The sequence below is a fragment of the Chiloscyllium punctatum genome, chromosome 41, assembly GCF_047496795.1.
Source record: "Chiloscyllium punctatum isolate Juve2018m chromosome 41, sChiPun1.3, whole genome shotgun sequence".
Lineage (NCBI taxonomy): Eukaryota > Metazoa > Chordata > Chondrichthyes > Orectolobiformes > Hemiscylliidae > Chiloscyllium > Chiloscyllium punctatum.
Genome location: NC_092779.1, coordinates 25,746,147 through 25,761,140, shown reverse-complemented (window position 1 = coordinate 25,761,140; position 14,994 = coordinate 25,746,147). Strand labels below are relative to the sequence as shown.

Here is a 14,994-nt window from a genome sequence, read left to right as displayed (position 1 = left end):
GCACATTCAAATGATTAATGCTTCTACTGATAAGGGGAGGCAGTATTCAATAGGACTACTTAATTGATGGCAAAGTAAACTGACAGACTAAAACTGCTGGTTTTACCATCATGAACTGTGAAGTTTTAATTCTTCTTTGCAGTCTTTATGTGTCTGTAGCATCTACTGACCTCATTAGAAGGACGGACCTGGGCTTGGTTCAAGGGACATTAGAACAATGGGACAACAGAACTGTGGAATGCTACCTTGGGATCCCTTATGCTGCACCTCCAGTGAATCTCCTTCGATTCCAACCTCCCCAGCCACATCCTGGTTGGAATGACACGCTGAATGCAACTGAATTTGGACCTATGTGCCCTCAGGAACTTCTAATACTTGGTCAAGTAGCTGGTAATGAAGACTGCCTCAAGTTAAATATCTATGTGCCCTATAAAAAGATTAATTCAAGCAAACTGTTAATAGTGATGGTATGGCTTCATGGAGGAGCCTTTGTCCTTGGATCTGGAAATTACAAGGCTCATGTGCTAGCCGACTTTGGACAAGTTATTGTGGTTACAATCAATTACCGGTTAGGGGTGTTTGGGTTTCTTTCCACAGGAGACAGTGCAGCTATTGGCAACAGTGGGCTACTTGACCAACACTTTGCTATTGCATGGATAAAGACCAATATCAGAAATTTTGGTGGTAATCCAGAGGCTATTGTCATATTTGGACAGTCTGCAGGAGGAGCTAGTGTTGGATTACAATGTCTGTCACCTCTCAACACAGGGCTCTTCAAACGAGCAATTTTACAGAGTGGGGTTGCTATTGCACCCTGGGCTGTAAGGTTGGATGACCCTTCCATCTGGGCTGAGAAACTTGCCTCTATATTATTTTGTCCAGTGAATGATAGTTTGAGGCTGATCAGATGTCTGCAGGAGAAACAAACAGCAGAGCTCGTGAAAGGTGCGATGAAGTTGCACGACTTTAATTTTTCATTCGGTCCAACAGTGGGTGGTTCATTTCTCCCTAAACCACCACAAGAACTGTCTGGAAACATGAGCTTAGTCAACCGATTCACCTACATGGCTGGTGTTAACAGTCACGAGGGAAGCTTGGCTTGGCCACAAATAAAGAAGATCAAAATGCAAGCTGATTTTGTTAACTTCGCATCATCTTTTCTCCAGCTAACAGCTGATAAAGTGGCAACGGTGACCGACACCATATTGTGGGAATACAAGGATTGGAAAGACCATAACAGCAGTTCATTTCACCTTCAGAAACAAGCACTCGAGGTAGTTGGTGATGCAGGTTTTGTAGCACCACTGGTAATGACAAGTGAATTCATGGCTAAAGCCACTAAAGGTGTTTACATTTATTACTTTACCAGACACCCTAATGCATCTGTGTCCCCTGAGTGGATAGGAGCAGGGCATGGAGATGAACTTGTGTTTGTCTTTGGAGTCCCAATAATGGGAGGACCTCTGGTAGGAAAAGAAGAACAGGATCTGAGTCAACAAATAATGTCCTACTGGACAAATTTTGCTAAAACTGGGTAAGTAGAGAATGCATTTTGTGAGCGTCCTTTTAAAATTCCATGTTAGTATGAGATAAAATCGAAAGAAAAATGAATCATTTAAAATAATTTTTGTTACTGTTCCACTTTCTATGTCTGATGTCTCCATTAGTTTCAATTTGAGAACATTTTGAGAACTAGTTTGATTTTAAGCCTTCTTTTTTGAATCTGAGGAATTTAATTTCATTGAAATTTAAAATTTAAAGTCATTTGAAGCATGTCTTTTGAAATTGTTTCTGTGTTTAATAGTTATAATGATTGTAAATTGGAATATTGGCTGTTATAGGTTCATGGTTATAGGTTCTTACTAGTGCATATCATGACCTTTATTTGTAATATCTATAAGTTATTGAGATTGAATGTTATCAGCATGAAATGTTGATAAATTTGTTCAGGTCAGTTTGTGGGTACTTAGAACTCCTTTAATTCCTATAAACACCTGAGAGCTCTATGTGTTGACAAACTTGTTACCCCCGTGTGTCTCCTAACCCTCTCTGATCTTAATTGGCAAGCAAGCCTTCAGTGGTCCTGCACTGAAATTCTGGAATCCATCTGTAACACCCTTACCCCCAATGCCAACAATGTCTCCACATTGCTCTCCTTTAATGACCTTCTTTGACAAGAGTTTTAGTCAACTCTATCAGTAATTCTTTCTCTGTCTAAATATGGGATTTTATTTGTACACCTTCTTCGAAGCACCTTGGAATGATTTTCCACATATTTCCAGTTGTTATGCAAGTCCTCTCTCATTCATTTATAAATGTGAAACATGACTCAACACTTATTGCAGTATTTGAAGGTTGCTGGACTCTCCATACTCCTTGTCAGTGACATTAGGTTTTCAGGCAGGCTTTCCAATGCACCAAACATTCTGTTGCGCATATATATTCATCAGCTTTCTTCTGTACATTGGTTCATCAGCAAACTCATTTGAGTTCCCTACCCAATCTTTGTCCCTGATCTGAACGCAGGTCGCTTGTACCCACTGTCTCATCATGTGAAGATCTGGCCTCGATGCTATCTTATAAATTTTGCATCAATATATAAAATGGTTCATGCAAATATGAACTCAGCCAATGATGTTATATCTTCATCAGAACTGTCTTCTTTCCATTCTTCCATTACCTGGGCAGATCACACTCTTTGGGTATCTGAAGGGAGAAAGGCACAAGGGCAAGTTTGTGGTTGTGGAAAGGGGTGAGTGGGAGATGGTAGCAGGTACTATACTACATCATCTGTAGTAGTATTTCAGAAAGGTGTGTGTAATGTGGGGTGGTAGGATGTATGAAGCAGTGTTAACTATGAAGATACTGTCAGTTGCAATGAGTCATAGTCATAGAGATATACAGCACGGAAACAGATATGTCAGTCCAACTCATCTATGCTGACCAGATATCCCAAATTAATCTAGTGTCATTTTCTAGCATTTAGCCCATATCCTTCTAAACCCTTCCTGTTCCTATACCCATCCAGATGCTCTTTAAATGTTGTACCAGCCTCCACCACTTCCTTTGGCAGCTCATTAGCTGGCTAAGGTTGGGGCCGTGGATGTCCCATAGGTGTGCCTGCTTTTTCCCATTAGCTCCTACTACATTCCGTTATGCACTATCTTGCCCTGCAAGAGAAAAGAGAAAAGTCTTTCAGGGAGTGACATGAAATCTGGTTAGCTAATGTGATCATCATGTTTGAATGTTTGGCATTGTGAGCATGCTACAAGACATGGATCTGAGATGTGGGTCATCTGTGAAGATGAACTGTAGCATATAACTGTCTGGTACGAGATGAGAATGGGATTTGAGCGGGGACTGAAATTAATGGTGCAGTTGGAAGGAACTGGCATTTGAAGATAGATTGACTAAACATGCTCCCTTTTATGAGGTTATTTGAACCAGTTCCTCAGGGCTTACTTGCTGTTCATTGACCTCCATTACTACCCATTCCCACAGCCTTCTGGCCACATGTCTGGAGGATCTACTCCAGTTGAAAGGCTCATCTTTCCTTTTCTCCCATCTCTTGGGAGATCACCCGTGTTGTACCTATTAACCTTGCAGCCTGTTCTCACCTATGTTGTATCATTCCACCTCTTTTCCAAATTAGAATCAGTTGTAAAACAACTTCCAACATTTGGTCTAGCCATTATACACCTGCTTTTTAAGAGGTATGGGTTGCCCTTAAGCAACTGTAACTGTTCCTATTCCTCACAATTTCAGCACTCCACTGAAGCATCTAGCCAATATACTCCGCTGTTAGCATTGGGTAAATGCTGAAATTATTGAAATGAACAGGCAACATGAAGTTGATGATCCCTGTACCTGTTGTGGGAGTCTGAAATCCCCAACCCCACCAGACTGTTTCTTACTCTATTTACAAAGGTTTGAGATCCCCGCAGAACCTGTGAGCAAGCGTCAATATAACAAATGCTCTTTGCCATTAAGAACAAACAAAAATTTCAAACCATTGAGTAATATTCTGCACTTTTAAGGTGCATGCATGAAAATAACTACGATAAACGATGCAATATGTTAATGGGAAATAACAACCAAATAGTATCCATATATGACAAGCAGTTAGTAAATTAATCTGTTTATTCTCATTTGTAGAAACCCCAATTTTCCCATGAATGTCCCGGTTACTTGGCCAAAATACAACAAGAGAACATCCCAGTATCTACAACTGGACATCAATTTGTCAAAATTAAACATAAAGAAACATCTGAAGCCAGAGATTGTCACATTCTGGGACCAGTACATCCCTAGCTTAATGAACATTAAAGAATGTCCAAATTCAAAGGTACAGTTCTGTTAACCTCTAATTTTCTTTTCAGTGCAGTTGAACTTGTTGCAATAAGTGAGGACAGTAGGATAGCTGAAATGAAGATGGATTTTTCAGCTGCATTGGGCTTGCAGCAATTCTATGATGGAATATCAACTGAATAAACCTGAATGTAGCAGGGAGACTAATAGTAGAAAGAGAATCTCTTACATTAAAAGCAAAGGATCAATTCTGCGAACAGTTAAATTACAAGGGACTGGTCCAACCCGAAAACAAAATTTCTTAAAGTGTAAAGATCACACCCAGGACAATGACTTTTACAAATCCCTTCTGTTTTGAATGTGCCTTCTTTCATTTGGGTAGACAAGCAGGAGGCTGGAAGAGCACAGCAAGCCAGGCAGTTCTTCCAGCCTCCTGCTTGTCTACCTTGGATTTCGGCAATTGCAGTTTCTTTGTCTCTTTACATTTGGGAACAATGCAACAATCTGGGTTCATAAATAGCCCATTAATGTTCCAATAGAGAAGATTCTGGCTTATCATCACCATCATCCTCATATTAGTGTTGAAGTTTCACCAATGAAATAGTCTTTGGCATTAGTATTCTCAAGGAATGTTGGTACACACACAAAGCTCATTAACTTGTAAGTATTATTGACAGGTTTACAATTTGGCTACAGGAGTTTAATAGTCAAGACAAATCATTCAACTCTATCAATTCATTGTGTATCCTGCCATCTCTTGATCAGTATATCCAAGAAATCACTTCACTGTGGTGTCTGTGTTTCATTGCTGGGGGCAAGAAATATTTCAAAGAAAACTATACGCTTTTCAGTGTTTCTGTGTTTAAACTCTTCTCCCTTCTAAAATGGACTTGCTGGACTCAAAAAAAAAGCCAAGGTTCATCACAAGGTTGTGTTTTCAGATGCTTCTGAATCCCCTGCATTGCATAAAGATTCCAGATAAAGCTGACACAAAGATTTGGAGATGAACTATCAGCTTCTCACCAGCTCTGAACAAAGGAATACATCATGACTCCAGAATGAAAACAAAGAGCCGTGGATGCTGGAAATCCAAAGCAAAAAACAGAGTGTGCTGGAGAAACTCTACAGGTCTGGCTGACAGCTGACGAAGTTAACGTTTTGAGTCCAGTGACCCTCCGTTTCTCCAGCACTTTCTGTTTTTGTTAAAGATCAGGGCTCATTATGTTAAAATGCTGTCAGAGTCACCTTGTCACCTTGTAATGGAAACTCTGATGATGTTGTTTCAACCTACCCTGTTAGCTCAACAACCTGCCAATTAGCCCACTGAGGTGAACCATCAGCACCAGAGATTCCTGCCCTTGCCACTCAAGCTGTTTGACTCGCTTATCTGCGATTGTAGGCTTCTAAACTTGACCTCCAGAGGATGAGCTGAGGAACTGTCTACAAATGGAGCTTTGTTTCGTAACATGAAGCTGTTGCCAATGATAAAGGTCTTCTGCCTGCCAACAATTATGTGATTGGCTCTCAGGTAACTGAACAATTTGGGACTATGACCAAGATAAAAAGAAGCCTTTAGACCAAGAGCAGCCCAGGAGATCTCACTCTCAGTTTTCTACAATGAAGGCCACTTGAAGCCTGAAAATAAAACAGTTTATCTTACCTTCAGCAGTTGCTGTAAACTGTGACATTTAATTTGTATGCCAGAGACCTTTTACAAGTGAACCAGCCACCTTGTCCTCTTGCAGTCTAATGGAAGCATCTGGAAAAGGACGGAGAAGAAGCAGTATTCTGATATGTATAAGAGCTAACTCATGGACCTCGTGAACAAATACCACTGACCGCTTTCCCTCTGTCCATCTCCATTGTTTGTGTGTGTGTGTGTGTGCATGTGTATGTATGTGTGTGTGTGTGTGTGTGTGTGTGTGTGTGTGTGTGTATGTATTTGTAAGGGGAATTGAAATTTCCTTATTTGAATTATGTGACAACTGTTTGTAACTGTCTATCTCTAGCTAGAGTCTAATGACTTGTAATAAATAGTAATTCTTGTAAAGTACAGAAACCTGGCCCATGACTTCTGCCAACCTTGCTGTCAAAAAAGGATAATTGGGTAATTTTGCGTACTTTTTAAAATCATTAACTCTGTGACGACTCCAAGAATAGCTGGGCTACCTCAGTGAGTGATAACATCATGCACTTGAGCACCACTGTTCTCACCTGGTCTATTGGGAATGAAGTTTTGTTCCAGGAGGCCACAGCTACCTGCGACATTGGTGTTCTGACAGGTTGAGAGAGAGATCCTCTGTCAGCAAAAAGGTACAACATCTCCTTCCAGCTGGCTCTCTGTACCCTTCTGTCCTGTGGAGCAACATTGCTGCAGTTACTGTTGCACTATTCCTGGTTCTGTTGATGTGGCTCCTTCCACTTTTCCTCAAAGGAGCTGCATGACTGCAATGTTGCAGTGAAGGCAGTGTAGGTGGGAGTGAATGAAATGCAAGACGGGTGAACAGACTTCCAAGAAGTTGGAAATCACATGTGAAGCAGCAAGAACACCCTCTCAGAAAAAAAACATTAGGGATGATAGACTCTCATTATACAGCTGCTGGAGCCATTCAGTTTCCGTGTATAAAGGCTTTATCGTCTCTTAGATTTACCAAAGAATCGCACCCTGCTGTGTTCTCACCTGATTGATCCCGGAGAGCTACAGACAGCTCAGAAAACCCATGCATGGGATGTTAAAGGCAGAATGCTAGTTAAATTTTCAGATTACTAAAAAATGCTTGGCACACAAAGTGTAGACTGGCCCATATTGAGGAAAAAAGCATCTAAAGAGGATGCTTTGTGTGCACTTGCATAGTGGTTAAATTGAGCTGCATAAGACTGGAGATGACTAGGGAATTGTAGTTCATTGGCCAACAAGTTGCTGTCAATTCTCATTTTCTTTAAGGTCAATCACATCAATAGTCCTGACTACCACTTCATTCTCCCTCATCTCTCAACTACATCAATAAAGTGCTGTTTATTTATGCAGTTACCATGAAGCTGCTTTTTGTGCACCTTCTTTGCAGTCATAACTTTGTATTTCTCACTTTCAATCATCCTATGATATTTGTATTTTATGTTCTGTCTGTACCGTATGCAAAACAAAACTTTTCACTGTACTTAGGTGCATGTGACAATAATAAATCAAATCAAATCAAATCAAATCCTATAGACAAGGACTCAAACAGAGTCCCAATACAGAGCCGCTTTTACTTTCTGGATTCTAGTCCATTTATGTTTGATTCAATCATCACTCCAAAGCTGTTTCTTAACCACCATTTAGGACTTTGTCCAATTTATTGGACTCATTTCAAATTTGAGGAAGTTGAGGATTTACAGTCAGCTTGTGTGGTATTGAGTTTTATTATTTGTATTTGTACTAAAATGAACTTCATATCAAGCCCCTATAAAACAATAATTACCACTAGAGACCGCAGTAAGTGAAACCACAGAAAAACCCTAATCCATCGGATCCCAGGGGATTCACCCACACACATATGATAAGCAGAGGTTGAAGATAAAGGAGAAGGCCCCTATATAACCCAATTTGCCTACAAGCACACACTATGTTTTTAAAAAAATCCCAAATGAAAACATATCGAAGCAGTACATAGTGAAAAACATCTTTATTTTTTCAATTTGTTCAAGCCTTACAATGGAGAAAGTGAGGACTGCAGATGCTGGAGATCAGAGCTGAAAATGTGTTGCTGGAAAAGCGCAGCAGGTCAGGCAGCATCTAAGGTACCTTTTATCTTAGCCTGCTGGACACATTTTCCTCATTCCTGAAGAAGGGCTTATGCCCGAAACGTCGATTCTCTTGTTCCTTAGATGCTGCCTGACCTGCTGCGCTTTTCCAGCAACACATTTTCAGCTCAAACCTTACAATGGCATGACCTTGTAAAACACATTGAAAATTGTTGGGAGTTAGCTCTGCAGAAAAATTCAGTAGCTTCAATCAAATATGATACAGTCTGTGATGCTGTTAGTGCAGTTTTTCATGTTTTTGTGCTATACAATGAAATCCTAGAGTATCTCGACAGCCTTAGTAGCTCTAGCTAGGGAAACGGATGAACAAAGAGTTGGATATTCATCAGATTCTTCATGACCATCAGCTTTCATTGAATTCCTCGGCTGCAAACCAGACCACATATATATAATTGACTCATCTGTAGTACAGTGAATGATATAGTCCATCATAGCATAGGTTGCCTCTGTTGTAATTTCCATTCTGGACTCCCACAGGCAAGTCCAAAAGAGACTCATTATTAGATTGGTGATCCTCACCCTGTTTGCTTTTCTTCCATTGATACATTTTGTCCACTTCCCTGACCAACTCCTCAAAAATGCTGGAGTTCACGTAAGTGTTTTTGTGAGCCTCATACTATGTGAGTAGTGTCTTGACATTCATGAAGCATTCTTGGATTGTCCTGTGACAAGGAACAGCAAGTTTTTCAGTGGCATCCATGTTAGTGCGCACCATAACAGTGACACATTTCTTGTTCTGTTTTCCACCATTACCCATGTCATCTTTAAACATCATCTGGCAAAAGACAGCAAGACAATCCCGTTTCATCCACTGTCCATTGATGCATACTCATTCAAGATATGGGCAAGGTATAACAAAGAACTGTGGATGCTGGTGATTTGAAACAAACAGAAATTGCTGAAGAAGCTTAGGAGGTCTGGCAGCATTTGTGGAGATGAAACAGAGTTAATATTTTGAGTCCAGTGTTGTCAGACAAGAGTCACTGGACTCAATATGTTAACTCAGTTTTCCTCTGCACAGATATTGCCAGACTTTTGCTGAGTTCTCCAGAACTTTATGTTTTTGTGATGAGTTATCTTGTTGCTTTGAGAATTGGTTTTAGAAGACAAGGACTTATTTAAAGGATTAAGTGGAAATGCTCATCTAGGATAAAGAAATAAGAGATGTTCCTTAGGGAACCAATTTTGGGACCATGTTATAGCAGGATTATTCACATAGAGCAGTGAATTAGAATAAATAGGGAATAGAAAATCAATGCTGGGTAATTAAATAGGGGTTCTGAATGCAGGTGAGGTTAGAACACTTGCTCATTTTCCATTGTTTTATTTTCATTATCTTTATCAATTTTGAATTATGAGCTGGAAACGACTGGTGGATATTGGGAAATCTTGAGTTGAAAGGAAAGGAACAGACCAAATAAACTTTGTTTGTTTTTGAGACCAAAGCCTGGAGGCTAATTGATCAGAAAGGTTCTACCAGACACAGCGATACCTGGAAACGGCATCATATTTAAACAGACACCAGGAGTTGTATATTAACAAGATCAATACCTGCGAGTTGGTTCCCAAAGTCTGGAAGAGACACAATGATCAAACAGATACCAGTTGTTGAAAGGTGATTGAGGTCTTGGGGTGAGTTGATGAATTGATCAGTGTGGAACCAGAATTAAAATTGCTTTTTTGGATTATGTTTTCCGAGAGATGGTTCTGGGCTGCTGCTGAGACAGCATTAAGATTTGAAAGCTCCCTGCCTGATCTGATACACCAGAATCCAGAAACCCAAAGAGCAGAAAGCATAGTTAGAAATATTGCTGCCTTTGCCTGGGTGAATTAAGAAGGTGACCCTAATCAATGTTTCAGAAAAGCAACCAACAAGTCAACATTTATGCCTGTGAAACAATGCATTGTGAAATCCATTTAATTAGCAGGCCAATTTTGTTATTTTCTTTCATTTATCCCTAAACTGTTTGTTTGTCTGTCTCTGTTTTATGTGAATGGGGCTGAAAACAAATGTTTTGGGTGTAAAGATGTCAACCAGCTTACCGTGTTGTTCAATGTTGTCCTTGCTAAAGTTACCTTGTAATTAATAAACTGTTAAGTCTTTTGTTTAAGATACAAAACTGGGCTATGAAAATTAATGATGTGCAAAATCTGGGTTTGGATATTCAAATGTCTGGTTAGGAACTATAGGAGTGACTATTTGGGGGTCTTCGATGGTTTAACTGTGTTGCGAATACAGAGGTGGAAAGGCTGATTCGATTCTGCTTTCTGTCTCCATGTTGTAATAATAAACACAAAAGGCATTTCTTGTTTCAGTATTTCTCACGGTCTGACTATTTTTCCTTTGCCAGCCCCTCATAGATCCACTTGTTCAGACCCAGAATGGTCTTCTGCGTGGCATCAGAGTTCAGCAGAACAATAGAATCACAGACATTTTCCAAGGAATTCCTTATGCTCAGCCACCTATTGGGGAACTTCGTTTCCAAAAGCCAAGACCATTAAACCCGTGGAAAGGTATTAAGGATGCAAGAACATATGGAAATATTTGCATGCAGGACCGGGTGTTTGTGAAGGATGTCCATGGTGATGAGGATTGCCTCTTCCTGAACATATGGATACCTAATGGTGTTCAAGGTAGTGTATAGAAAGGCTACAATGTTACTGTTACATTCCATAAGTGAAAGGAAGGCGAGGTTTACTGGTTTATTTGAGAATTTGTTAATTTCTTACACACTTACTCCAGAGTTTGAATATTTTAATGTCTATTAATTTTAAGAATGGGAAAATGCAATCCTATCAGTTGGTCTTATACAAAACAATGAACAAAATGCTGTCATAAACAGGATCGTGCCAAGTCATTGGATTAATTTGATAGCTTTTGTGATGGCTGCGTTTTGATAATTGGTCATGTTTCCACTGTGTCTAACAAATCAGTTTTCATTCAGACATAATTAGATATTTGGACCAGTCAGAAATGTGAGATGTTTAAGCTTTTTGCCCTATAACTAAGTAGAACCCACTGGTAGCCGATGTGAAAGAAAACAAAATTTTCACTCATCTCAGGCTATATGCAAATTTGAGATCATCACTCAGAAATTAGCACTGCTGCAGCAATTTCAGAAGTTTGTCTGTTTTTTTATTAGAGATTGCATTTGATTCTCTGAACCTCTGGCATAACAGTATCTACAATAGTAACTACAACAACATTTTGCAATGTCGGCATGTCAAATGAGCTCACTAGTGGATGTCAAGAGATCAGATCAAGCAGAATCAAACGTCAAGATTATGATCAACAAGAATTTTTTTTATAGAGTCCCTACAGTGCGGAAACAGATCCTTCAGCCAAAAAAATCCATGTCGACCCTCCGAAGAGTAACCCACCCAAACCCATTCCTCTACCACTCTACCTTTACCCCAGACTAATGCATGCAACCTACACATTCCTGAACACTATGAGCAATTTAGCTTGGCCAATTCACCTAACCTGCACATCTTTGGATTGGGAGAAAACCAGAGGAAACCCGCAGACATGGAGAGAATGCACAAACTCAACACAGACAGTCGCCTGAGGCTGGAATTGAACGTGGGTCCCTAGCACTGTGAGGCAGCAGTGCTAACCACTGAACCACCGTGCCACTCCAAAGCTAGTTGGTAACACTAGCTTCTCCAAATTGGTAGCAATGTAATCTTTTTCCAATGAAAGTTGTGCTTTGAGCGATGGAACTAGTTACATCAGGATAGTATTCAATGTTTACATTATACTCATACTTTAAAAGTACAGGTTGTTTATCCAAAAAGTGTATATTCAAATTCCATTATGGTACAGTAAAGAAAATTCAGTTCAAGCATCTGGGAACAAAAGTTATTACAAATAAAAGAGATGGTGGAGCTGTTGGACTGTCACAAAAACTGAACTGGTTCTTTCGATAAGCCATCCTCATTACCTACTACAGCTACAGTGTGATGCCAATCCAACACCAATGTGTGTAGTTGACTTCACTCCTCTCCAAGGGGTTCCTCTCTCAAGTGCCTTTTAAACTGTTAACACTACCAAGCTCTGAGGGCTACTGAGAATGGACAATACATGGCTCGTTTAAAGTGACCTCAAAATCTAGCAAATATTTATTGAAGAAAGAAAAGTTTCCCTTCACTCTGGAAGATATAGCCCTCTGTAATCAGGAGACAAAACATTCATCAAGGTTGTGATTAAACATTGATGTCTGATCACTGGGGACAGCTACATTTAAATTTTCTTCATATTTGAGATTACCAGCGGTGTTCCAGCAGGGTGTATGACCATGCTGGCTTGTTATGTGCACTTATTAGCAGCTACAACACATCTCTACCCTTGTGATGTTCCACTAGTTATATCACAGCTAGACTCCTGCCTAATTACAGGAATCAGAGTTTAGGACCATACCAGGCCTTGATGGAGGTGCAGAGAAATTAACAAGGACAGAACTGGGGTGAACTACTGCAATTACATGGAAAGATTCCCAAGCTGTGATTGATCTCTTTGGAATGGGGAAGGTTAAAAGGAATTTTAACAGAGGTGTTCAAAATTCTGAGGGGTTGTGATTAAATGAGGAAAAGCTGTTTTCAATGCACCAATAGCCAGAAGACACAGACTTAAGATAATTGGCAAAAGAACCAGGGCACAAGTGAAACATTTTTTACATGGTGACTTGTTTTGATCTTGAAATGCTGGTTGAAGCAGATTAAAAAATAACCTTAAAAAGCAAACTGTATAAATATTTGAAGAGAAAAAATGAAGAAGCAGGGAGGTGAGACTAATTGGTTAGCAAATTCTTTCAAAGATATAGCGCAGACAAAATAGGCCAAATGGATTTCTTCTGTAATTTATGATTCTATAATGTTAATTCCTTGTAGTCTACTCAAAATTCACTTGGAAGCAGGAAGGTCAACTTAATGAATCCAAAAGCAATTTCTGGCACCTCCTGATATGGTCTGCCTGTTTTATCTTTCTGCCTGTTTTGATTTAATGTATTTATTTCAGAATTAAGAAGGCACTGTCCCCCAGCCAGTAAGTATCTTTCTGATCATTCTCTCAAATGCGCCATACAAAAGCCTTAAGGAAATGGAGCCAGAGTAAAATGTGCTGAAACCAGTGGAAATATGAGCCTTCCGAATAGCTCAGTAACTCAAATCCTTTTCTGCCAAGTGGAAACACATTTGTTATGTGGTAACCTGAGATCTTTGTATAGTTCTTTCATTGCTCTGCTTATATTTTTCCAGTCTGTACAAGCTTTTACCTTTTCAACTTTGTATCCCAAAGGGTATAACATCGAGATGAAAGGGATAGTCTTTTATTCAAAAGTGTTCGGAAACTCTGGTTCATGTATATGCCAGATATCTGAGTTTGATGAGGTAATATAAAAACACGTCATTAAATCACAGAAATAACACACAGAGAATGATAAAAATGATAGGCATTATTTTGCTGACCTCTTTTTCCATTGTAAGGATGGTTTTCTTTTAAAGTGTTCCTATTTTTAAGTCACTTAAAAACAAATTGAGACAAATATCATTTATGAACTAATTTGAACTGGAACATATATAAAGTGTAGCAACTATCCTTACAATAGAGCCGATGATTTAATTAAAACGTGCTGAACATTGGGACAGAGGAATTACTTTACACTGAGAAGTTGAAGGAGTTGGGTTTGTTTTCTTTGGGATTGAGGCTTTGAGGTGATCTCATTGAAGAAATTTGACAAAATTGATTCAGGCAAAATGTTCACAAACTGAAAGGTCCCAAGCCTTGGGAGTTAAAATTTCGGAAACTGGAAGGGAAGTCAGCGAGACGTTTTCTAACTAAAAGAAAACAAAAGTGATTTAGAATAAGTCACCAAGAAGGATCAAAGAGAGCAAATTTACGGACAACATTATGAGAATAAAAAATGGTTTGTCACCTAACAAAGCTGAAAAATCTGAAGTGAATAATAAACATTGGTACTGAGCACATGTTTTACACAAGACAGCAGACCAAGGAGACCAAGGTACACAGGGCACATTCGGAATGATGACAGGGAGTAGTTCTTTGCACTTGGAGTAACTATCTAAAGTAAATAACTGGTGAAATTAAGCAAGAGATGCTATAATGTAGTGAGTTCCAACACTGGGAATTTCCCTCTGGGCAAAAGTGAGGACTGCAGATGCTGGAAATCAGCATCTAGATTAGAGGTGGTGCTGGAAAAGCACAGCAGGTCAGGCAGCATCCGAGGAGCAAGGAAATTGACGTTTCGGGCAAAGGCCCTTTATCAGGACTGAAGATAGGGAGCCTTCAGGGTGGAGAGATAAATGGGAGGGGGTGGGGGTGGGGAGAAGGTAGCAAAGAGACAATCTCTACTTCTCTCTTGGTCTCTCACCCATTAGTGATCACAATTTTGGCAGAAATCCCAGGTAGAGGTATCAGCTTAGTTTTAGCCACTGTTGAATGTATACTAATCAGAAAGATTCCAGCATCAATTCTGGGTAGGTTTCAATGGAAGGACAAGTGAGATGAGCTGACTGACCTCTCTCATCTGGATTCTGTAATGTTGGCTGTGAAGTCCTGCAAGGAACAGCCACTCCACCATCTTTGCCTTTCCATAGATTGAATGGGAAACAATGACCCTCCCTCTGGAATTGTGAGATACTCATGCCTGATGGGAGTGGAGTGGCAGCTCCTGAATCCAGCCATCTTATTCCTCTTGTAGGATATTGTGAGTCAAGCAGGTAACCTCTTCCAACAGTGCAATGGGATATTTTAAGTCAATCTGAAAGGACAGCCCAGGCAGAGTTTAATGCCTCATCAGAATGACAGCATCTGCAACAGTATTGCAGTGAAAGGTTCAGCCTAGATTACAGCCATAAATTCAC

General features: G+C 39.8%; 1 protein-coding gene across 1 annotated transcript in view; it reads left to right on the top strand.

The window, feature by feature from the left end:
- The first annotated feature begins 1,111 nt into the window (after positions 1 to 1,111).
- The window catches only part of LOC140464931 (uncharacterized), a 64,569-nt gene continuing 50,686 nt past the window's right edge, over positions 1,112 to 14,994 (top strand). Inside the window, exons 1-3 of the mRNA XM_072560575.1 lie at positions 1,112 to 1,534; positions 4,156 to 4,345; positions 10,464 to 10,746. Coding sequence (XP_072416676.1) covers positions 1,125 to 1,534; positions 4,156 to 4,345; positions 10,464 to 10,746 — 883 coding nt within the window. The 5' untranslated portion in view covers positions 1,112 to 1,124. The remainder of the gene's footprint in view (positions 1,535 to 4,155; positions 4,346 to 10,463; positions 10,747 to 14,994) is intronic.